The sequence below is a fragment of the Danio rerio genome, chromosome 6 (assembly GCF_049306965.1).
Source record: "Danio rerio strain Tuebingen ecotype United States chromosome 6, GRCz12tu, whole genome shotgun sequence".
NCBI lineage: Eukaryota > Metazoa > Chordata > Actinopteri > Cypriniformes > Danionidae > Danio > Danio rerio.
Genome location: NC_133181.1, coordinates 55941460 through 55960549, shown reverse-complemented (window position 1 = coordinate 55960549; position 19090 = coordinate 55941460). Strand labels below are relative to the sequence as shown.

Sequence of the window (19090 nt, the reverse complement as noted above, 5' to 3'; positions counted from 1 at the left end):
TACGTGACGGCACCGACATTCAGGTAGCTGTGAGGCCGTTGTCTAGCCAATGTAAGTAAATCTATACGAAGGCGAGAATGACGATTTCTTCTTCTTCCTGTTTTACGGTGGTTACTGCCAACTCTGGTCGATGACGTCACCAACCAAATTAGGCTCACACGAGAAACTTGCTTGATGGAAAGATAACTGAGGGAGAGGAGTTCTTTCTGAAGCAGGATTTTTCGTGACCATACCTCGAGAAGTACATGTTAGGAGGCAAAAATTGAATTTCTGATGCTGTGTACAAAAATACTTTGGTCTGTAAACAATTGAAAAACAAATTTTGCATTAAGGTTTAATAATTATGACCTTAAAATGGTTTTTAAAAACATTAAAAACTGCTTTTATTTTAACCAAAAAACAAACAAACAAAACAAATAAGACATTCTTCAGAAGAAAAAATACTTTAGGAAATACTGTTAAAAAAAAAATCCTTGTTCTGTTAAACATCATTTAATAATTATTTGAAAAGAAGAAAAAAAAAACAGAGGAGGGTTAATAATTTTGACTTCCCTGTATTTACAATAACGGCTAATATTTGCTGATTAATTAACAGTCGTAATATTGTGTCTTCATCGCTGCAGTGGATTCAGCGGATGGTTTCTCCCCCCGTGTTTTACATGTGCTACTAAATTCAGTCTGCATTCCATGGCACAAATAGACGGAGTGTTGGTGAACAGCTGCAGTGGTGAGGTTTATCCGTATAACCTCTGCTCACCCCACACACACACACTTCCAGGACTATATTTAAAGTGTATGGAGACAACGGGACCCTGGACATCAGCTGACCACCAGTAGCTCTTTCACTACATTGTGGAATGCTTAATCTAATGTGAAAATGTGAACAACAATGTGGACACATTGATGAGAGTTCTCTACCTTTATGGGGACGTGCTGGCAGAATGCAGATCTCAGAGGAGAAAAAGATCCATGAAGACTTATTTGAACTTAGCTTAAAGAATTGATTTATTCATTTATTTTTACATTTATTTATTTGAATCTAATATATATATTTTTGTTATTTATTTATCATGACTTTAATATTTTTTTAAACTTTATTTTAATTGTAATTTTAAAGTTTAATTGAAAATATATTTTAATTATATTTATTTATATTATATGTTATTTTTATATGTTATCATTTGTTTACATTTATTAATTTAAATCTAATAAATAAATCTTTTTTATTATCTATTTATCATTAATCCAATTTAATGATTAATTTTTTACTGAAATTTAATTGTAATTTTATACTTAATAAAAATATATTTTCTTTATATTTATTTATATTATATGTTTTTTAATTATTACTTTTTATTTTTTAAATTTATTTATTTTAATTTAAATATTTTTTAAATTTAATAAATATTTATATGTCATTAATTAAATTTAATAATATTTTTGCTTTATTTTAATCGTAATTTAAAGTTTAATTGAAATATAAATATTTTATTTATATGTATACATATTAGGTTATTTTTAATTATTATTATAGATTATTTTTACATTTATTGATTTGAATCTAATAACTTATTTATTTTATTATTTATTTATCATGACTTTAATTCAATCATTTACTTTTTTTTACTTTATTTTAATTATAATTTAAAGTTAAAAATGTTTTATTTATCTTTATTTTATCAAATGTCATTTTTTATTATTATTATTATTTTGTTTAAATGTATTTATTTGAATCTAATAAATAAATGTTTTTATTATGTATCTTCACTTTAATTTAATAACCATATATTTTTACTTAAATTTAATTGTACGTGTATTAAACGTTTTATTTAAAAAATTATATTTCATTTTTATTATATTGTTTTTAATTCTTATTATTTTTTACATTTATTTATTTTAAACTAATACATAAATATTTATTTATTATTTATTTATAATTAATTCAATTTAATCATGTATTTTTATTTAAATTTAATTGTAATTTAATGTTTAATTTAAAGTAAATATTTTTATTTATGTTATATGTTATTTTTCATTATTTTTTATTTTTTACATTTGTTTATTTTAATCTAATAAATACATATTTTTTTCTTGTTTATGTATCATGACTTAATCATTATTTTTTTACATAAATTTAACTGTAATTTAATGTTTAATTAAAAATATATATTTTATTAAAATTTATTCATATGTTATTTTAGCTAATTTTGTGCAATAAATTAATCTAATTTTAATGTTTATTTTTAATTTCATTAGTTTTTCCTTTATTTAAATGTATATATTATATTAATATAATAGTATATTTATATTAAATGTATATTTTACATTTTTGTTGTTAATTCATCTAATTTGTTGTCCTTTACATTGAAACAGAAAAAATATAGACAGTATTTTGTTCTTAGACAGGTACAGGTATTGTATATCTAAACGATCCCTCCCCTTTCTTAAAATTAATTAATTTTAATAAAACATTTTAATCATTATTATTATTATTGTTGTATTATTATTATATTGTGTTGCTATGTGCTTCAATGTTAAAAATCTTCTAAATGTTAATATATAAATGTTACATGTAAATTTACTGACAAAAAAATTAAGCAGAATTTGTAAAATTATATTAAATATATAAATGTATTATAAATACCCATGTAGTGTTAATATTATTAAAATTGTACTTATATCTTGTATGTTTTAGTGTTACGAATTTTTGTTTATAATGTAGCCTACCGATGAACAGGTTATCAACACAGTCCTTCTCTAGGAGTGGGAGTGACCACTAGAGCGTCTCCTCAACTCCTATTGGTCGAAACCCTCATAGGGCGGGACATAAACAACCCCCACTACTCATCCATACAACCTTCTTCAATTCACTTCATTTCTCAAAGCTGTGAGAGACGTGCTTTGTCTCAATTGTGGACAAACCACACGAGGAGAACAACTGCAGGAACATTAAACATCCAAAACACTGGAAATTTAACCCAGAAACATCCTTTTTCGTCACACTCGACAGGGCTTTCTGATCACTGACCGGTGAGTAACGTGTGTTTGTGTGTAACGTGTGAGCTATTACTTTTAAAGAGTATATTTTGAGGCTAGGGAATTAGAAAACGCAAAGTGACTGAAGAAAAACACCGCAGTTAAATGTAAATGATGTGGAAATTGACTTATTGTGAATGTATACAGTTATTGTGGACGCAAATGCAGCATGTTTGATTCCTTTTTTGATGGTCTCATAGGTTTTTTTCTCATAGGTTATACCTATGTAAAGTAGGTCTGTTACGTTGTAAATAAATCAGTGACGTCACGTTTTTTTTGTCGTGATACGCTGACTGTAATGTTTTATTCAGTGATATAATGTATTATTCAGAAATACATTAAAATACAACCAGTTGTGCACCTTTTTTATGATGGGAATGCTTTTAATTTCCGATTAAAATTCATTTAATATAGATATTACAAAAAATAATAAATTGAAATTATCTAAAAAATGCTGAAATGCATTAATTGAATGTCAGGTTTCGTTAGAAACATTTTTAAAAACTTTTTTTTGAACTTTTATTATAATATTTAAAATGCAAAATATTATCAACATTGGCTAATTTGTCAGTAATTGTTCAATAATGTATTTTCTCCTGTTTTATGGCTAAACAAAACATTAAAAGAATAATTGTCTGACAATAAAACGTATAATTAACTTTTAGCAAAGGATAATGAGATCTATAAATCTATTCTTTGCATCATTTGCTTGTATTTTCTTTCCATATGTGCCCACTCCTTATTTAAACAGGACTTGTAACATATGTTTTATCCTTCTGCTGCCTTCCCAAATAAGATTTGCATCCTTGTTGAGTTTAGGAGGGCGAACTTTGGTTTTAGATCACCTTGAATAAACACGTCATATTGGTATATATCTGAATACATTATATGTATTGCAATATATTGAATTTTGGCTGGCCAGATGGCTTGTAAGGAGTCTGTGGAATCCCTTATGGTCAGGGAACGAGAGGTTAGAGGTCACAGAGAAAGTGGAAAATCACCAGTAGAATAATTAATGAATGAATATGACATGTTTGTACAGATCCCAGATTAAAAGTCAGATTTTTGATGATTTGTGTTGTAATAATTTGGCAAAATCTATAGGAGGTGTGACCATGTGATGAAATAAATGTCTGTTTTTCAGCGGACGTCACTGTAAAATCAATTATCACGAGTAAACAAGAATATTCCAGCATTTTCTAAAGACAAACACATGACATCAGCTGAACGTGACTGACCGGCGCTCACATTTTGTCCTGGTCCTGGATGTAAACATGCGCATTCATTGAGGTCAGAGATTTTGACAGACGCCAGGTCACTGACCTTATGTCCAAGGCCAGAGATGAGCTCGTGATTTTGCAGGTCCAGCCGTCATGTCTGAGGCGTTGAAGTTCATTTACATTACTGTAGGGCTGCACGATACTGGAAAAATCTCACATTGCAGTATTTTCTATGCTATATATAGTTGAAGTCATATTTCATCTAGAATAAAAGCTATTTTTTTAAAAACCATTTCAAGGTCCATATTTGTTAGACTCCTTAATTAATATTTGTTTTCGATTGTCTACAGAACAAACCACTGTTATACCACAATTTGCCTAATTACCCTAACTTTAACCTAATTAACCTAGTTAAGCCTTTAAAAGTCACTTTAAGCCAAGAACTAGTATCTTGAAAATATCTAGTAACATATTATGTACTGTAGGGCTGCACAATATATCGTCTCAACATTGGTGTCGCAATACTCGCATGGATTATAGTAGACCAGAAACCACCGCTGACTGTGTTTGTGTTTTAAAGGCATGTGATTGTATAAACGATTAAATCATTCATCCATAAGAAATTATAATGTTTTTTAACTTTAAAATAGATTGATTGTACTTAAGTATATACACACAAACACACACAATGAAAACTACACTGTTTACATTTGATAACTCAATTTGTGTAGCTGAATACTGCTAGACTCCCAGAAAAAAAACTGTTGTTGTTTTCAATATCAATACTTTTGATAGGTTTATTTAATGCAGACGCACTCTAAAAAATCATCATAATCAATGTAAAATTATGTAAATTATTTTTAAATAAAGATATTAATTTTATCTCTAGCTCTATTTGGAAAGATTTTATTGTTTTAGATAGATTTGGGATGATAATTGAATTTGCATAGATTATTATAAATTACAAGCTTATAAAAATACAACAGAGCAGAGATAAAAGTTAAACAGACAGTGCTTTTTGGTTTTCTGTAGAGTCTAAAAGTATTCAGGGACAGAAACTAAACAATGGAACAATAAATAACATGATCATCATTGTATAAACAATATAAAAATAATAACATTTGATAATAAATTTATATTTTAACAGGACATGATCACTGTGTGAGCACTGTTGGTGTTTATTTTTATCAACATGCAGTACTTACTTGTGATATAGTTTCAAACGTTCATCACAGATATGGTCATGTTGAATTTTGTTTTCATATATACATTTATTAGGTTTAAATATTTTGATTATTAGAAATTTTAGCAGACATTCACTTGTAAATACACTTTAATATGAACGTAAAACTTACATTTTAACGATTAGACATTAAAAAAAGGAAAAGAAAATGAAAGAACAATCAGCAGTCATTAAAAAACTATTAAACTGAAATTAAACATACTTTCCCCCAACCAACTTCATATGTCGAAATTTATGCAAATCTTGATTGATTTCAGAAAATAAACACATTCTTATGGCAGTTTGTAATTTTTTACATGTTTTTTTTATTAATTTTTTTTACATTTTGCATTTCTAAACAAAAACAAGATTGTAGACCATTTACATTTACATTTTACATTTAGTCATTTAGCAGACGCTTTTATCCAAAGCGACTTACAAATGAGGACAAGGAAGCAATTTACACAACTAAGAGCAACAATGAATAAGTACTAAAGGCAAGTTTCAGGTCTGTAAAGTCTAAGAAGGGAAGTGTTAGTAGTTTTTTTTTTTTTTTTTTTTTTTTTTTTGTACAATTAGTGTGATATTCAAAGAGGCAATTGCAGCTTAGGAAGTGAAGTGGAGACTAAATAGTTGAGTTTTTAGTCGTTTCTTGAAAATAGCGAGTGACTCTGCTGTTCTGATGCAGTTAGGGAGTTCATTCCACCAACTGGGCAGATTGAGCGTGAGCGTTCGCGAAAGTGATTTTTTCCCTCTTTGGGATGGAACCACGAGGCGACGTTCATTCACAGAACGCAAGTTTCTGGAGGGCACATAGATCTGCAGAAGTGAGTGCAGATAAGAAGGTGCTAGGCCAGAAGTCACTTTGTAGGCAAACATCAGAGTTTTGAATTTGATGCGAGCAGCAACTGGCAGCCAGTGCAAACGGACTAGCAGCGGAGTGACATGTGCTCGTTTAGGTTCATTGAAGACAACTCGTGCTGCTGCATTCTGGAGCAGTTGAAGAGGCTTGATAGAGTTAGCTGGAAGCCCAGCTAGTAGAGAGTTGCAGTAATCCAGTTTGGAGAGAACAAGAGCTTGAACAAGGAGTTGAGCTGCATGTTCAGATAAGAAGGGTCGGATCTTTCTGATGTTATAGAGTGCAAATCTGCACGATCGAGCAGTTCTAGAAATGTGGTCAGAGAAGTTTAGTTGGTCATCAATCGTTACTCCAAGGCTTTTCACCATTTTGGATGTAGTAATGGTTGCCCCATCCATCTGGATTGAAAAGTTATGGTGTAGAGTCGGGTTGGCAGAAACTACAAGCATTTCCGTTTTTGCGAGGTTCAGCTGAAGATGATGATCTTTCATCCAGTGTGAAATATCCAACAGGCAGGCTGAGATACGAGCTGGAACCGAGGGATCATCAGGATGAAAAGAGAGGTATAGCTGGGTGTCATCAGCATAGCAATGGTAGGAGAATCCATGTCTCTGGATGACTGGTCCTAGAGATGATGTGTAGATGGAGAAGAGAAGTGGCCCAAGAACAGAGCCTTGAGGTACCCCAGTGTTTAGATGCTGTAGGTTGGACACCTCTCCCCTCCAAGACACCCTGAATGACCTGTCAGAGAGGTAAGATCTAAACCATTGTATAACAGTGCCCGCAACGCCCAGTGACTCAAGCGTAGATAGCAGGATCTGGTGGTTGACAGTGTCAAAAGCAGCTGACAAGTCCAGCAAAATGAGGACTGATGATTTAGAGTCTGCTTTAGCCAGTCTGAGATCCTCCACGACCGAGAGCAGGGCAGTCTCAGTTGAGTGGCCTTTCTTAAAGCCGGATTGCTTGTTGTCCATGAGATTGTTTTGAGTAAGAAAGTCCAGGACTTGATTGAACACTACTTTCTCCAGAATCTTGGCCATGAATGGAAGCAGGGATACTGGTCTGTAGTTTTCAAGTAGCGTATGGTCCAGGTTGGGTTTCTTTAGCAGTGGGGTTACCCTAGCCTGCTTAAATGTAGTGGGGAATAAACCAGAGTCAAGAGATGTGTTAATTATGTGAGTCAGTGTTGGTATGACTGCAGGAGAGATGGCTTGCAAGAGATGAGAGGGAATGGGATCGAGTGGACAAGTGGTTGCATGGCTAGATAGCACAAGTTTGGACACCTCAGACTCAGAGAGCTGAGAAAAAGAGGTGAGTGTGTGTGGTGTTGGTGTTGTATCTTGCGTGTTTGTTGTAGGTGCAGCAAATTGAGCACTGATTTTTGCAGTTTTGGTGCAGAAGAATGTAGCAAAGTCATCAGTAGTAAGTGTGGAGGATGCGGGTGGAGGAGGAGGATAGAGGAGGGAGGAAAATGTTTTAAAAAGTAGGCGAGGATTAGTGGCATTGTTGATTTTTAGACGGTAATACGTCTGCTTTGCAGAAGTAACCTCAGCTGAGAAAGAGGACAGAAGAGTTTGGTATGTTAAGAGATGTGCAGGATTTTTAGTTTTCCGCCAAATTCTCTCTGCAGCCCGAAGTTTTGAGCGATGCTCACGGAGAGCATCCGAGAGCCAGGGTGCAGGAGGACTGGCACGGGCTGGCCTGGATGCAAGAGGACATAATCGGTCTAGACATGATGCTAGTGTGGAGCAGAGTGTATTAGTGGCACTGTTCGAATCAAGTGCAGTGAGTTTGCGAGATGGAGGAAGAGAGTCTGAAACAATGGTGGATAGTCTATTGGGTGAGAGAGATCGTAGGTTTCTGCGAAAGGTAACCAGTGTTGGAGTGTGTGGCGGCTCAGGAGTAATGTGGATGTTGAGAGACAGAAGGAAATGATCAGATATTTGTAGTGGAGTTACTATTGTTTGATCAGTGAAGCAGTGTCGTGTGTAAATAAGGTCTAGCTGATTACCTGATTTGTGGGTAGCAGAAGTAGGTGCTCTTTTTAGGTCAAAAGAGGCAAGCAGAGTCTGAAAGTCTGCAGCTTGCGGTTTGTCAACGTAAATGTTGAAGTCACCTAGCACCAATAAGGGAGTGGCAAAATTAGAAAAAGATGAGAGAAGAACATCCAGTTCATCTAGGAAGTGACCTAATTTACCTGGTGGGCGGTAGATGACAACCACATTTATGTAGAAGGGGTGGATAATGGTGACTGCATGGAATTCAAAGGAGCTGATTGTTGGCAGGGACGGTATCAGAGTAAATTTCCATTCTTTGGAAATTAGTAGTCCAGTCCCACCCCCTCTCCCTGTCTGACGAGGAGTGTGGGAAAAAGAGAAATTAGCAGAAAGAGTAGCATGTGTAGCAGTGTCCTCCGGCCTCAACCAGGTCTCAGTTAGAGCCATGAGATTATAGTCAGAATATGTAGCTATGGAGGTAATAAAATCAGCCTTGTTAACAGCTGATTGACAATTCCAGAGGCCCACGGAGAGAGAGAGTTGTGAAATAGTAGATACATGTATTGAACGAAGGTTGTGAGGATTACGCCTGCAGCGCACCTCCCGTGTTTTGCGAGTGTTAGTAACAACAGGAATTAGAAAACACATAATAAAAGTGCACTGACAACAAAAAATAAGTGTAAAGTAAAACAATACAGTAAAGTACTCAAGTGCTTTGTCGGTGTCTTTGCTCGGTGGAGTCGCGCAGGTAGAGTCGATGGTCTTTACCCTCGTCGGTCTTCACACGAGGCGGTCTTCACACGAGGCTGCCGCGACCGCTGCCGCGGTGAACTAGTTGTTTATATAACCCCAAAGCACTAGCTGATTGAATTCAGCTGGACACGCCTCGAGAGTCAAAACAAGGGCCGAAACTGAGGCGGACGACGCGAACCGCGTCTGCGTTCGCTACACAAGCTCTTATAGTAACCAAGGAAACAGTGGCTAAACAACTTCTAGTATTATACACAACTGAAAGCAAGTTTAAATGTCCTACAACTTTACACAAACAGCTGGAAACAAGTCCTCAAACCATACACAACAACTGAAACAAATCTTAAATGTACTTACAGGCTGCTGTTCTAGATGCTGCTAAAGTGCTTCTCCTGCCGACTAATGCTACCGTGCTCACTATATAGTGGTTACCTGGCGTTTGGACACGCCTCCCGAGTCAAAACAAGGGCCGAAACTGAGGCGGACGACGCGAACCGCGTCTGCGTTCGCTACACAAGCTCTTATAGTAACCAAGGAAACAGTGGCTAAACAACTTCTAGTATTATACACAACTGAAAGCAAGTTTAAATGTCCTACAACTTTACACAAACAGCTGGAAACAAGTCCTCAAACCATACACAACAACTGAAACAAATCTTAAATGTACTTACAGGCTGCTGTTCTAGATGCTGCTAAAGTGCTTCTCCTGCCGACTAATGCTACCGTGCTCACTATATAGTGGTTACCTGGCGTTTGGACACGCCTCCCGAGTCAAAACAAGGGCCGAAACTGAGGCGGACGACGCGAACCGCGTCTGCGTTCGCTACACAAGCTCTTATAGTAACCAAGGAAACAGTGGCTAAACAACTTCTAGTATTATACACAACTGAAAGCAAGTTTAAATGTCCTACAACTTTACACAAACAGCTGGAAACAAGTCCTCAAACCATACACAACAACTGAAACAAATCTTAAATGTACTTACAGGCTGCTGTTCTAGATGCTGCTAAAGTGCTTCTCCTGCCGACTAATGCTACCGTGCTCACTATATAGTGGTTACCTGGCGTTTGGACACGCCTCCCGAGTCAAAACAAGGGCCGAAACTGAGGCGGACGACGCGAACCGCGTCTGCGTTCGCTACACAAGCTCTTATAGTAACCAAGGAAACAGTGGCTAAACAACTTCTAGTATTATACACAACTGAAAGCAAGTTTAAATGTCCTACAACTTTACACAAACAGCTGGAAACAAGTCCTCAAACCATACACAACAACTGAAACAAATCTTAAATGTACTTACAGGCTGCTGTTCTAGATGCTGCTAAAGTGCTTCTCCTGCCGACTAATGCTACCGTGCTCACTATATAGTGGTTACCTGGCGTTTGGACACGCCTCCCGAGTCAAAACAAGGGCCGAAACTGAGGCGGACGACGCGAACCGCGTCTGCGTTCGCTACACAAGCTCTTATAGTAACCAAGGAAACAGTGGCTAAACAACTTCTAGTATTATACACAACTGAAAGCAAGTTTAAATGTCCTACAACTTTACACAAACAGCTGGAAACAAGTCCTCAAACCATACACAACAACTGAAACAAATCTTAAATGTACTTACAGGCTGCTGTTCTAGATGCTGCTAAAGTGCTTCTCCTGACCATAAAAAATGATACACCAATGATAGACCATAAAAAATGATACATGGTTGCCTATTTTTTTACAATGCCTATTTTTTTTACAATGTTTAAATGTATAATTCTGCAATATGCATTGATAAATTCATGCAAAATTCATTAAAAGTAGGAATATGTTGGATTGTGAAAATTGGCATTATTAGCTCAATCCTGTCAGATGAATAATACAATATTTCAGGGAATTTGTGATCCAAGCACTGCATGTAAAAAAAAAAGAAATAGCACACAAATTGGATTAAATATATCACAATTTACTGAACCTTTACAAACTGAATAAAACAATAAATGTACAATTATTTCACCTTTATTTACCCTTTTGTAGAAATCGAGTCACAGATTTTATTAGAGTTTTTTTCTGGAGACTTGGTAGTGGTACATCATTATCTTTTTTTGAGTGATGCCTTTTTAATTAAAAATGCTTTCTATTTACTAAATACAAACACGTAGACAGACAGATCAATCAATGGACTGATAGGAAAGACTGCATTTTAGGGACGAAGAAAAGTATTGATTTTTCATGCATGATATTATTCCTTGTAATCAGTGTGTTTTACATCTATAAGGTTAATTTGTCATGCAATTATAAGACGTTGTTAGAGAACTAATTAAAAACAAACATAATGCAGACTCTATCTGTAAAATAAACTTCAGAAAGAGCAATCAATGCACATGGCAGGTCTTTCCAACCTCAACCAGGTCAAATCAGTCCTGACAAAGAGGACAAAATGTGGTTCTAGCATGGTGTTCTTGAAGTAAATGACATTTTGCTATAATATGCTGTCACTTGGGCTGCACAATAAATCACAATATATATATCGTTAATGCGATAATAGTGTATGCAACATATGGATCGCAGATGTGTTTATTTTATGCTGCGGTTGTTTATCTAAATTGACCAATCAGATTGGATGTATCATCTGTATCCGCACTCCCTCAAGCAGTTGCTGTTCTGCTTTTAGCTGAACTGGCACGAAGGCTAACCCAGAGCTGAAAAAAAACACACTAATAGGCGGAGTCGAGACGAGAGAGGAAACTGACAACAGCCAATCAAAATCAGAATATCTGCTCGTTATTATTGTTTTGAAGACTGAATGTTTGCACCTTGACAGTTCTAGTTAAGTAAATCTGAAAATATATATAACCTGTTTATTTTAATATTATCATTACATAAATGGGCAGCGCAGTGGGTTGCACTGTCGCCTCACAGCAAGAAGATCGCTAGGTTGAGCCTTGGTTGGATCAGTTGGCATTTCTGTGTGGAGTTTGCATGTTCTCCTAGTGATTGCGTGTGTTTCCTCCGGTTGCCCCAGTTTCATCCACAGTTCAAAGACATGTACTATAGGTGAATTTGAAAAGCTCAAATGTCCGTACTGTATGAGTGTGTATGGATGTTTCCCAGTGGTGGGTTGCAGCTGGAAGGGCATTTGCTGCATAAAACAAAAGCTGGATAAGTTGGCAGTTCATTCTGCTGTGGCAACCCCTGGTAAATAAAGGGACTAAGGGCCTACTCACACTATGCTATCCAAACCGTGCCCAGGCCCGTTCCCCGGATGGTTTGAGAAGTGGGAGTGCTCTGAATCATACTCATGCAGGATTCACTTGGCCGGGTCTGGGCCGGTCGGAAGAGGTGTGCCAGAGCGCAGTTCACTTGGGAAACTGAAGACAACACGTGACTTTTAAGGGACTGTTTGATATGGATTTATTAATCATTCGTACTGTTCAGTGAAGCAAATTGCCGTAGTTTATTAAAAACGCAAACCCCTCAACTCACTACAGCTGCACCTTTAGCAAACCTCCTAATTCCTGCAGCACGAGGACTTTATGATTGAGATGAGCGTCAAAAGTGGCTGATCTGTTTGGTAAAATATTTGACTGCGTGTCACTGGATATCAAACGACTACAGCAAACGACTGAGCAAAAGCGCTTCTCTACTGAACAGCGCATCATCGATGACGTAAGCGTGCCCAGGCCCGAATGTAATGTGAGTGCGGGCCGTCGGTGGAGACGAGAGGGGGGACAAGCATGCTTCATCCCGGTTCAAGGCAACTGTACATAGCATGAGTACGCCCTAAGCCGAAAAGAAAATAAATGAATGAATTTTACATAAATAAATTATTTAAAAACATAGCTAATAAATATAGAATTTTTGTAAATGTAAGAAATTGTAATACTCAATAACAATATTACATATCGCATATTTTTCATACGCACAAAATGGGTGGAAATGTATGTGTCACTTCCCACACAAAAGTTGTGATCTATAAAAAAGAAACGCAATGAGATTATGTGCGCAGCTAAGCGAACATGTTTAACATAAATATTGACTTAATTAAACCAATTTAAATCATCACATGAGCCACTTATAAATAAATAAAACAAATAAAATAAATAAAAAAATAAATGAATGAATGAATAAATAAATAAATATATAAATAAAAATTTGATTCTGGTGTATGATCACTTTTAGGAAGGCTTCAATGCGAATCTTATAAATCAGACCCCAGGGCTTAAATCAAAAGGTGCTGACTATAAACATATATTGAACCTCAGTTTTCCCCCAAAATCCTCTGGGGCATTGATGTAAAATGCTGGACAGGTGGTCTTTTGGTGATGGTCAGTGGAGCTCGGGATTGCTCATGAAGAAAGGAATGATTGTTTGCCTCCTGCTATTGTAGATGTGCTATTATGAAATGCAAGGATTTGCTTTGCTTTAATGTTTTGTGACACACAGACTTTAATTTGGATTGACCTAAAAAGAGCAGTCTTGTTAGATATGGGAAACATTCGTCTTTAAATGTAAAATAACATTACCTTAGGATCAACTGAAAGGTATTGACAGACTCATTTGTTAATTATAGGCTCAGAGAAGTCTCAGGATGCAATTAAGTGGTGATTCACTGTTTGCCTATTTTAAATTTCTTTTGTGTGGGTATGAGTTCAATTGACATTAGGGCTGCATGAAACAACTGATATTGAGAATTAGTTTTTTCTGTAATTTATATTGGCTTAAAGGGGACCTATTATGCCCATTTTTACAAGATATGAATAAGTCTCTGCTGACCGTGCGTTTGTGTGAAGTTTTCAGCTCAAAATACCACACAAATAATGTTTTATAACTGTTTGAAACTGACCCTTTTAGGCTTTAATCCTAATTGTGCCGGTTTGGTGACTGTGGCGTTAAATTCAAATGAGATGTGATCTTTTCATAAGGAGGCGGAGCTACAAATGTCTATGCATCAGCATTTATAATGCCTATCAGTCGCTGACATGACCTTCAGCAATAGTGAAAACTCTAATGGCAGATGGCTGCTTCTCACTCAGGGCTGTTTATGCTAATAAGGGATTGGTTGTCACTAAAGGGTGGAGTTCTCCCCCTCTGATGACATGTACAAAGGGAAAATGACAATCAAATTTTTTTTGCAGACTGTAATTATGATAATTAATTATTTTACACACACTGTTGCCACACATTTCAGTTTAAAACCTCATAAAAGTGATTTTTGCATAATAGGCTCCCTTTAAATAACCGCTTAGAAATAATTCCTCAATTTACATTGATATGGATGATTTTTTTAGAGAGTTATATGTAGAATATAATAAACAAACTGCATGCAGATGTAAATACAAATAGTAAATTAAATTAACAGTTTTTTATGGTTTTCCTGGGACTCTAACAGGAGTCAGTTGCAGAAATGTAATAATATAAAAACTAAAATGACACTTTAGACTTCACCATATTAAAAATACAAGTAAATCTTTTTTAAAGTTATACATTTTATAACTTCTTGTTGTGCCCACATGGTAGGGCTGCATGATATTGGAAAAATCTGTATTGTACAATTTGAGTACAATTTGCGTAATTAAGTCAAATTTACAGTAAAAATTAAGTAAAAATTAAGTCAACTTAACAGTTCCAAGTTACAATGGGTTTGCTTACATTATTTTTGTAAAGTCAATTAGTTGCTTTTAAAGCAATTGGTTTACTCTCTTTAAGTAACTAATTGATTTTTACAGTGTACCTCATTACTTCAACTCAAATGGAGAAAGTTCACAGTACTCGTATAGATTAGTTTTTTAACTCAAATGGTTTGCAGCAATTGTTTTCCTCGAGCGGTTTCAGTTCCCTTAACTTATTGGGTTTTACAGGATTCAGTTGGTTTGAGTTCTCTTCATTTATTGGGTTTTACTATGCTCAAATTGCTTCATTTACTCAAATGGATTAAGTTCACAGTACTCATTAGGACTAGTTTTTAAACTTAAATGGTTTGCTGCAATCGGTTTCCTTAAATGGTTTGGGTCACCTTAACTTTTTTGGTTTTACAGTGTACAAAAAGAGTTTTGCTACTTGTTCAAAATACTTATTTAAATTGAGTTGAAATAGCACCATCATTACACCTTTTTATGTTCAATCCGCTTAAATTAGAAAAATGATTAAGGGTATTTTCACACCTGTGAATCAATTCATTTGTTTAGAAACAGGGATTAAAATTGTTACATTGTTGCTCTTTGTTTTTGGTGTGGGCATCTGGGAGTCTCTGTGCATTTGCATTTCTCAGACTGATTGCTTTGGCGCGGATCTAAGCTGGATTTACATATGTCAAACGAACCGCGCTAACTGGGGAAACGAGACAGGTTCCGAAACAAAAGTCTAGTTGTGAAAACACCCTAAGTTAACTTAATCGATTTGTGTTTAGGACAGCATGAAAGAATTGTGTGGAACCCTGCCTTTTTCACAGTGTATGTGTCTTTTCAAATGACTTCCTCATCACTATGGTCAAATCAAACTTAGTAATGTGATGTCACTGTCTGCTTATGTTGACAGCCATGCTTGTTACCTAAGCATGCACTACTAGTTAAGAATTTTAAGTGAAGAATAAGAGAGAGAAAGAATTTTAATTGGTTAAAGCTGGTTGCTGCATGCGCACACACTCAGAGTGGCTGTCAATCATCTGTGGGAACCAGATGTGGGAGGTTTAGTGTCGCTTCAGGTCAGAGAATTCGAGAAGGGATGTAATCATGTGAAATAATGATAAAGTCTTTGAAGCATATATGCTCCATGGAGTAACTTAATTATTCCCATATTTTCTTTTTAAAGTTTTCGTACTCTCATTAATGTGAAGTAAAAAATTAAAGTTATTTATTAAGTTATGATGTTAGATTTAAGTTGTGTTTTTTTGCTAGGCAGCATGTGGGGTATTATTTGTAATATTATTTTATGATGAATAATGACCAACAAACAACATATAAAATACCTGAAATGTGTATACAGTTCAAGACAACATTATTAATTCATTATCAATTAATTCCTGATTGATTCAATATTGCTTAATTGAATTTTTTTTTCTAAATAATTTTTAACAAATTTCTAATACCTAATTTCTTTTGTGTTTGCCATGCTGACATTAGATGATAATATTTTAATAGTTATTTTACAAGATACTAGGTTATTAGGATAATTAGGCAAGTTATTAACCTCTAATACTTTACCTTTTAATACTTATTGGCCCCACATTCACATTTCATGACTCGATCAGTGCTCACTGATCTCATTACCCAAATACAAGTGTTTGTTTACGAGTTTACACACAAAGCAAGTTGCATATGCGCTCACCAGCAGCACCACAACATGTGAAGATGTAAATGATGTATGCGGGTGCGAGAAATCTCTGCAGTCCCAACACAGCAGCTGTATGGAGCTGCAATCTTTCTGCTGCTATCAATAGTTGGAGATAAGCAAAATGTTTGAATGGCATTTCAAATACATTTGTATTTAGGCCTTTTCATATATAAGAACTGAAAGTTTTGTGTTTTTGATTATTGCAAGTTCACTAATACCTGGCTCTAATTATTAGGTAATTATTATTTTTTTTACTTTTATATGTTTAATAATGTAACTTGTTGTGATATACTGGTTGCTGTAAACAGTAATTTATAGGCCTATTGTCTTTTAGGAAAGAAGTAATAGATTTATAGATGTGCATTTTAGCTTCTGATACATCAAATATACACTCCAAGCTTTTTCTTTAAGACATGTTGAATTCTTCTTTCATCATGTTTCCAAAAAAAAAATTATCGGTTTTATCTATAATTTTCTCTAAAGCTGCTTTAACCATTACATGTCCACACTAACTATTTATAAGAGAAATGATTAAGGGATATATTCAGCATTCTTAATTTAGAAGTGATATCCACTTTATCATACTTAAATGGTGCTTTATGCAAAAGCAAAGTTATATAAAGTCTGAAGCATCAGAATCAGATCTATTTGTTGATCACCATGACAAGGAATCGAAATTCGACATCGGCTGCAAAAGTCCTGATCGTAGCATCCCTACTAATTTACAAATTAAATTATGTGTAATACAATGAAATGACACAGGAAAAAAGTATTGAACACACGAAGAAAGGAAGGTGTAGAAGACAAGACTGCAGCTTAAGTCTCTCAGAAGTTATTCAGTAACCCTCTGCCCTTCCTCACTGGATCATTGTCTTGCTGTAATGTCCACCCTGGTTTAATCTTCATCATTCTGCTAATGTAGATGTTGGACTGAAGCAGCGAATATTAACTTACACTGAGGAAGGGCAGAGGGTTGCTGAAGAACTACTAAGAGATTTCAGCTGCTGTCTGGGCATTCGCTGCCTTTCTACACCTCCCTTTCGTCATGTGTTCAATGCTTTTTTCCCTGTGTCATTTCATTTTTTTGCACTTCCATTTGTAAATGAATTAGATTTGTTTTCTTTGCATATGTGGATTTCTTTGGTTGTAGCAACATCAGGTGAAAATTTCAAGTCAACAACACATTTAGATTTTTTTTTAAATGGTGACCTGTTGAATAGTTTTCCCTCACTTTATATATATTTTATTTGTCTATATTTACAACAATATTCTTAATTATTCCAGCCAAACCTATTAATAATAAATAAGTCTTTCTCCTTGCTTTCTTAAACATGGGAAAAATATTAGGAAAAGAATAAAAATTTCACTAAAGAGCTATTCATTTTGTCTTTAATTTGTACGCCAAATTTCTTACATTTCTAGAACCCTCATTGACTCCCTAAAATCCCAAAAACATTTGAGAAGAGAACATTTTAACCATGGCCTGTTCCTCACGTGTAAACTGCAGTAATACCACACCAGCAGACATGGGCTTCTGGAGCTGAGTGTGCCAACCAATCACAGCATAGGTTGTGTTCTCTCGTTCTTGGCATCGAGAGCTGAGATGTTTTGAAGCAACATGGAACAAACCGGCCGGGACAGACTGCGACCCTGTAAATAAAGAAGCAGACCCATAACATTTGCACCGGCGGTGTGGGAAAAAGCGTCTGACTGCTGGAAAACCATTTAGAATTGAATCAATCTTCTTGAGTCGGTGCAGGCTTGTAAAGTAGTTTCAGAGAGACTTTAAAAAGGTCATTGATGACCGCTCAGTGTATTAGATCCATTTAGTAGGATTTAATAGGATCTATTCAATAGGAAAAACACCAACAAAGACTCACCGTGCCTTCAAAAGGTGCATCCAGGGGCTTTGCTAGACCCCATTAACTGGTGCACGTGCCCCAGTAAAAATCCCTAGTGTCCTAGTAAATGCTTTGAGGTATGATTTACTTTAAATGCAAGGGTATTGATTTAGAGTGGTAATCCCAAATTAAGTAATTCTCTATGTGCGACTGAACCAGCGCTGGTGAAAGCAATGTAGTTTCATCAAAAAGAAAACTGAGGCATGCGCGCTGAAAACTATACTCGCGCGCCTCACGCACTGCCCTATGGTAAGCTTGAATCCCGGCACATACACGCCGAAAAAGTACCACTGCTCATGCTTAGTGATATTGGCGTAACAGCCTTTTATTTGGAGGTGTTGTCAGTTGGCTAATAGTGAGTTTGCAAGTTGATATGATGGTGATCTTATTTAGACTAAGCATGGCTCCTGATAGATTTATGTTGTATGAAGCAAAAGGGAGGGATGATAATAAAACTCGGCCATGTGTCAAGCCTAAGACAACAGATGATTCTATTAAACATCTTTTTTGTATTCTATAAAATTGTCTCTAGAATTGAATTCTAATTAAATGAATATTCATGCAAAATATTTTCTTAAATGATCTTAGGATATCACTGAAGCTTAAGAATCATTTATGTTATTTATTCACAATAATAATAATAATAATAATAATAATACTTTTATTTATTTATAATAAATATTTTTGTGTTACTTATTAAAATACTATATAGAGAAGAAGATCTTGCCTTACCTAAGAGAATAAATGAAAGGTGCTGCATATAATCCCTTAAACACGTCTCTTATCATTTAGGTGTGAA

General features: G+C 35.1%; 2 protein-coding genes across 3 annotated transcripts in view; one reads left to right on the top strand and one right to left on the bottom strand.

The window, feature by feature from the left end:
- The first annotated feature begins 2869 nt into the window (after positions 1-2869).
- The window catches only part of slc38a3b (solute carrier family 38 member 3b), a 76556-nt gene continuing 60335 nt past the window's right edge, over positions 2870-19090 (top strand). For both annotated transcript variants that reach the window (XM_009302723.5, XM_009302722.5), the window contains exon 1: positions 2870-3030. The gene's annotated coding sequence lies outside the window, so the exon portion shown is untranslated. The remainder of the gene's footprint in view (positions 3031-19090) is intronic.
- On the bottom strand, positions 5788-10734 carry LOC141386373 (uncharacterized). Its single transcript, XM_073954731.1, has 2 exons — positions 8535-10734; positions 5788-8453 (listed from the first exon to the last, which is right to left on the bottom strand). The coding sequence occupies exons 1-2, from the start codon at positions 8980-8982 to the stop codon at positions 6085-6087; spliced, it is 2817 nt and encodes a 938-aa protein (XP_073810832.1). The 5' UTR covers positions 8983-10734; the 3' UTR covers positions 5788-6084.